Source organism: Nicotiana tabacum, chromosome 22 (genome assembly GCF_000715075.1).
Source record: "Nicotiana tabacum cultivar K326 chromosome 22, ASM71507v2, whole genome shotgun sequence".
NCBI classification, from domain to species: domain Eukaryota; kingdom Viridiplantae; phylum Streptophyta; class Magnoliopsida; order Solanales; family Solanaceae; genus Nicotiana; species Nicotiana tabacum.
In genome coordinates this window covers 54,605,727-54,612,253 of record NC_134101.1, presented here as the reverse complement: position 1 = coordinate 54,612,253, position 6,527 = coordinate 54,605,727, and the positions used below count along the sequence as shown (strand labels likewise).

Sequence of the window (6,527 nt, the reverse complement as noted above, 5' to 3'; positions counted from 1 at the left end):
AATATATGGACAAAGAAATGGAAGAGAATTTATGATAAAGTGAAATATCAATTATTTAGTGTCACCTTTCAGTATTACGCTCATTGACAAGGAAAGTATGCGTTAAAGCCTTGATGACAACACTGAAGCGCCCACTAAGCTAGGCGAAGCGCTCAACATGTTTTGAGCTGAGCTTCCAAGCTTAAGCGCGCCTTTGATAACACTGGGCATAAGTACCACAGTGACAACTACTCTTAAGTAAATCTGCATCTGAATGTAACGGAAGCCTAATCCCATTTTATGGGTTAATTTTGTCAGGATTAAGGAATGTGTACCTTAGTAAATTTTAAGATTGTGCCTTGTTATCAGAATGTGGCTACTCTGGAAAGGGTGAAACATAGAGGACAAAGTTCAATATTCCACATGTAATCTCTGTGCTGGTTGCATGATCAATCCAAAGTAAAAACTTTTCAGCATCACTTAGTCGAATATCCAACACCAGTAACTGAATGTTTTGTCGATTGAAAGAAGTTAGACAGATTAAAAGAATATTCAAGGGATGTGGATTACCAATGCTGAAGTTGATAAAATGAATAACATATTAACATCACAAGGAGCTCAAAAATTGTCGGTAATATAAAAGCAATGACACCTAGTAAGTCCTGGATATATTTCGAGTAGAATAGGTTTCAGCAGACTGTAAGATATGGGTGTAGTACCCCTTTCTTGGCCAGTCTTGATCAATTTTGAAAATTCACAGCAACAAATAACTGTGCTCAATCAAGAGGATAATCACAAAACAGCCTCTCTGCCTTGGCTCATCAAATCAGAACTAGTCTCTACGAAATCATTGTATGTTAAAAGCAACACTAGATTCTGCATCCACTATAAAATTCCTGAAACCGTTCTGACATTTTCATGTAAAATTAGGCAAGATATTACTCCATTTAATTTCTCACTATGCCAGCACAACTTTGAAATTAAGGATTTCATAGCCAACATCAGCCAATTAAGAGAAACACTGTTACATCCTAAATTGATCAGAAAGTAAAAGTAGACAAGCCCTTGTAGTGTTGCCAGAAGAAACAGATCAAATAAGAGAAATAAGCGAAACAGTTGTAAAGGATACAGTTTGTACCTTCACTTCAAATGCCAGTATAAATGCGAAAGAGGTAAAATTAAGGAAGCCTTAAACCAAAAATATGCTTTTTCATACATACATGATTAGCTATTAGCAAAATAGAATTACTCTGTGGATCAATGACAAACTGCAGTCACTTCTAGGCCTTCACTTTCCAAGTCATCCTACGCCTGTTGTGCCAGCTGTTCCTATCACCATCCATTTGGTTCTTCTTTGCTGCAAATGAGCACTGATCACCATGTCTACCTTTACCATTCATTTCCAGTTGATGCTTACGCCTTCTCACTCTGTTCTCTAACCTTAAACCTCTTAGCACTTGGACCCGCTGCTCGATCTCCAAAGCTTGAGAGAAGTTCCAGATCCTGACAACACCTTCTTCACCAGCACACACAATACGGTTAGATCCAACATCCACAGCAAACAAATTGCTCCCAAAACCATGCAGCATTCTTTGTGGCAGTTCAACAATGTCAACCGGATTGTCAGCTTTAGTCAGTGTGGAATTCCGGTTTGTTCTCAACAGCTTTCTCACATCAATAAGTGAAAGTTTTCCATCACTCGAAGCTGAAACAAGCCAAGGGAACTCAAATGCAAGAGAATTAACAGCACTTGAGTGAGGAATCCAAGTTGCAACCCGCCTGACATGACACCTAGCATTTCGAAAGATCTCAAACATGTGTATTGCTCCATCTTCCCCACCAGTGAACAAAAGCTTCCCGGTGTGGCTTCGTGCCAGAGAATAAGTGTAACCAGCATGGGCATTCTTGATGATAGCAAGTTTTGACCCACTATTAATGTCCCAAACATAAAGATCCGAGCCTGCTGTGCTCACCACTGTTGTATCATGGGGAGCAAGGCTCCAAACCCAGTCATTGTGTATCAAAACTTTCAAACACTCCAAAGAAGATCGATCCCAAACACGAATACTCGTGTCCCATGAACCACTATACATCCTATTGAAATCCAACGCAAGGCATGTTATCGGCCCATCATGTTCCCAAACTCGGAATTCCATATTCTGGTTCTCAGGAGCTCCAAGATCAAATAAATGTGGATTTTCGTCATTCGCTCTCCAACCATGTATGAATCCATCAGTACCCCCAGCCACTAAGAGCCTCGAATCAGCTGCAACTGCACGGATAGTGCAGCCAAGAGGGCGAGATGATGCAATTGACAGCCCTTCTTCCAAGTCCCACATTCGTACTATCTGATCATACCCTGAAGTAAGCACAAGCTTCTTCGAAGATAAAATAAAAACTGCCCTAACATCCTCAGTATGGCCATACAACATATCAATAGTATAGCGCCCCATAAATGTTTTACTACGGAACTCTCTCTCCACGAAGAGCTCCTTCCATGACTTCTCACCCGAATGCTCTGCACCAAAAGGTGCCTGACATGTCGGCTGCCCCCACCTCTCACAATAGAACTCCTTCCACACATGGTGCTCAGACGCAAGACGATACAATAATGTACTAGCACACGAAACAATACCAAGCTCCTTCGGTTCTAAACAGTTAAGTATCTCCGAGATCAATACCGGAGGAAGTTCAGTGATAGACCGACAATCAGGAAGAACCTCATTAACAATAAGCAGCTCTTTGCGTTTAGAATTCACAATACCACCTTTTGCATCTAATTTATACGAGGGTTTTCTTTCCTCTGAGGCTAATGTCAAATTATCTCGATTCTTAGCAGGTTCAATTGAGCAAATTTTCAAACTCTCAGTACCTTTTTGGCATTCAAATGCCATAAAAATAGCTCCCTAAACTTATGAAGATTGAAGCCCTAAAATTATCAAGTATCAGAAAGAAATACAAAACCACTGTTTCAATGAAGAAACACAACCATAAGAATAACAAACGACAAGCTAATATTCAACAATACAGTAAGAAAGCTCAAATAGCCAAAACCTTAAAAACAATTGAAGTCCAGAAAAAGTTTTAGAAAAAAACGATTTTTCAAAAACCAAAAATTGGAGAAAGACCCAGAAATTCTAACACGGACCCTAATTCAATTTCACCAACAGCCTCAGGAATCAATCTCCACAGATGAAAAGAACTTCTATACAATCACAAAAGGAAATAAAGAAAGTATCTGAACAGATCGCAAAATGGAAGATAAATGAAGAATTGAATAGAGAATAAGTTGTTATAGTACCTAAAGGGAAAAACGATTCTTTTTTGCAAATTTGCTATGAATTAGGGTTTGAAATTCTAGGGGAGAAGTTCCGAGAGAGACTTACAAAAAGATATTTGAGTTCAGACAGAGAGATCGAGATTGACGGTGTCTAAAGTGACTGTGGGTGACAAGTACGAGGAAACGGCCGGTGGAAGATAACCTGGTGTATGGGTCTTACGAAAGTACTAGGGAGATACTGTGTTATTTGTATATCAAACTACTTTATAATTTTAAAATTAATAAAATGATCTTTTTAGATTTTTATACGTAAAAGATGGAGAAAAGTAAATATCTCATATGTAAACAAAAAATAGAATTATAAAATTAAAAATAAATTTATAAAGAACCATAAATTAATTGACCCGCTCATCAATTTTTATTTTATTACAAAAATGTAATTATACAATATATTATTGTATATGCTGTTACTTCTTATGTATTAGATAATTATGTCCACTAAATTGAAAAAAATCATCTAATGATTATGTCTTTGTTAGAATTCGAACCTAAAGCCTCATATTTCTCAATCTATTTGATTGACCACTAGATTATATCGGTAAAAACTTACTCGCACTAGCTATTTATATCCGGCCAAAAAACAAATGACACACATTACTTTACTTAATTACAACTATTAGTACTTAACCATAGTTAATATCATGTGTTTTGCAAATACTTAATAATTATGCTAGTTATTCCTCGTTATATTCTAAACAGTACCGTCAACCTATCCCAAAGGCCATCATAGGCCAATACGAACTTAAAAAAAGTACTTTCTTCTGCTGTAATTGTCATTACATTTTTTTTGTAATTAAAATTTCTATGTTTACCAAGCAAATATGTACAGATCAGGTTTGGACAGACGGCCCCAAACTTGTATCTCCATATCTTCTATACTTCTATTCCTATTGTCTTGCTATACTACTTACAAACTTAAGGGTAAAAATTCAACTCAGTCATCTTTCTTTGTGCATGCGATCGAAGTCGAGCTCGACTCCAACTTGATAGATTAAGTTCGGAACATGGCGACCACAGACTGAAGATCGACCTCGAGTCTCACCGAGCTAGAACCCGAGGTCGGAAAACCTGCCTTCGAGGAAAATTAAGTCCGGTGGCGACCTTAACCTCGAACGAGCTCGAAGATAACTAACAGAAGACCGAAATATCCGCGACCTGACGGATATTACGGCGAGAATCTCGGCACGTATCAGCAAGGAACCAGTAATCAGCAAATCAAGAGATTTTTACCTTTTATAGAAATGTATCTAGAATATGACTCATCTATTATACAAAGGAGGTCTGATAATTCATTTAAAACAATGTAACACGTATCACAAAGCAATATATTATTATTTCTAGTTCTCATTATCTTGTCATTCTGTTCCGGCATCGATAAAAGTATTTCTGACTCGAGCTTGACTAGTCTTCAAGGCTAATTGTTTAACTTGTGTGGTTTGTATTTATTTTTTCATTGCTTATTTCAATATTAATCTGATTTCCCGTTTTGTATTAAGTTAGATCACGTATCCTTAAAATTATGTACAAATTCAATTGTTATCCGATTTTGAGGGTAAACACTTTGTAGCCTAACACACGAGGAACCTCAACAATACACCTCCTGGATAATCTGCCTCACTATACTCGTCATTGTTTTGCTCTTTCCTTGAAACATTCTCAAATTTCTTTCTATCCATATAGCATAGATACTTGCTGCCAACGCTATTATGTAAATATTAGCTTCAGCAGTTCTTCCTTTTTCCTGTTTTATAGCACATTCCTTCTCAACTTGCCATGCCATAGATTGCCTATTTAATCCTTGCCATTGCAGAATCTTCCTCCATACAGTAGTTGAGACTGGACATTCAAAAAATAGATGTTCAATAGTCTCCAGTGCTGCTTGACATAGCACACAACTTAGATCCCCAATCTGCTTCCATTGCGCCAGTCTCTCTCACGCGAGTAATCTGTTATTTAAGGCCAGATACAAGATGAAAATCCACCTATGTGATCCTTGATTGTTGCATATAATCCGTCTCCATTCAACCTTAGGAAAACCCCCTCTTAATTAGTTGTAAATCTCCTTCGTAGAGAACTGTTGCATGCACTGTATGTCATCCTCCATGTAACCTGTTTCTGTATAGGTATCCTTAGCCTTCAATATTTTCCTCACCACCCATGAAGCATGTGCCACTTACGCACTCCAAACAGCTCCCCCTTTTATATAGTAGCTATGGATCCATTGGACCCATAGCTTGTCTTTCTTTTGGCAAAGGTTCCACAATATTTTACAAATGGCAACCTTGTTTCAAGTACACACATCCAAGAAATAGAGTCCTTATGCTGTCTTGGGACAACATAGTTTATCCCAGGCTATTAATGCTTTCTTGGACATGTCTGCACCTCCTGTCCAAAGAAATCTTCTACTTAATGATTCAATTATCTTTACCAATTTTTTTGGTAAGATGAATACCTGGGACTAAAACACCTACATCGAGAATAGGACAGATTTGATCAATTGGACTCTACCAATATATGTGAGTAATTTTGATGTCCAGAAAGTGATTTTACCCATGATCTTATCAAGAAGAGGCTTGTATTGTAATACCGATGTCCTTTTAGTACTCAGGGAAACCCCTAAATACCTAAAAAGCATATCTCCTTTTTGCAAATCCCAGCACATGTGTTATCTTGTTCTTATCTTCCTCATGCACTCTTCCCTCATGCACTCTTCCAAAATAAATGGAGCTTTTGTCTATGTTTGCCTCTAGACCATAGGATTGGGAGAACTTTTGAAAACATTCAAATACTATCTTTACAGATACTGTATCCCTTCTGCTAAATAGTAATAAGTCATCTACAAAACTCAGTTGTACAATGTTCATTATTTCACACTTAGGGTGATAGTTGAAATCAGGTTACCTCTTTAGTGTCTTCAAGATCCTAGTGAGGTACTCCATGGCTAACACAAACAGGAAGGGAGACATATGGTCCCCTTGTCTCAAACCTTTCTTTGCTGGGAAAGGGGCAGTAGGGTACCCATTTATGATGACAGAATATGATACTAAGATTATACATGATAAGTGTGGATTTTGACCACTTATTAGTACCTTTTTACTTTTGTTTTAGTCCGAAAATATTAATTTATGTTTCCAAAACTAATGAAAGTGTGCAAATTGCAGGAATGTTGGAGATTTGAGCTAAAATGAAGAAATCTGACTCAAAAAGG

The 6,527-nt window shown here is 37.5% G+C and overlaps 1 protein-coding gene across 2 annotated transcripts; it reads right to left on the bottom strand.

Moving 5' to 3' along the window:
- Window positions 1-1,052: 1,052 nt before the first annotated feature.
- Window positions 1,053-3,492, bottom strand: LOC107826055 (F-box/WD-40 repeat-containing protein At5g21040-like). Of its 2 annotated transcripts, none has more exons than XM_016652995.2 (2): window positions 3,366-3,492; window positions 1,053-2,908 (listed from the first exon to the last, which is right to left on the bottom strand). In XM_016652995.2, the coding sequence occupies exon 2, from the start codon at window positions 2,871-2,873 to the stop codon at window positions 1,260-1,262; it is 1,614 nt and encodes a 537-aa protein (XP_016508481.1). In that variant the 5' UTR covers window positions 2,874-2,908; window positions 3,366-3,492; the 3' UTR covers window positions 1,053-1,259. The 2 variants fall into 2 exon arrangements, with proteins under 2 accessions (XP_016508481.1, XP_016508480.1); XM_016652994.2 differs by having other exon boundaries at window positions 3,281-3,482.
- Between the last annotated feature and the right edge of the window lie 3,035 nt (window positions 3,493-6,527).

What these genes read in the sequence shown, in the direction of transcription:
- LOC107826055 (XM_016652995.2), bottom strand. Translation starts at nt 2,873, where the DNA reads ATGGCATTTGAATGCCAAAAAGGTACTGAGAGTTTGAAAATTTGCTCA.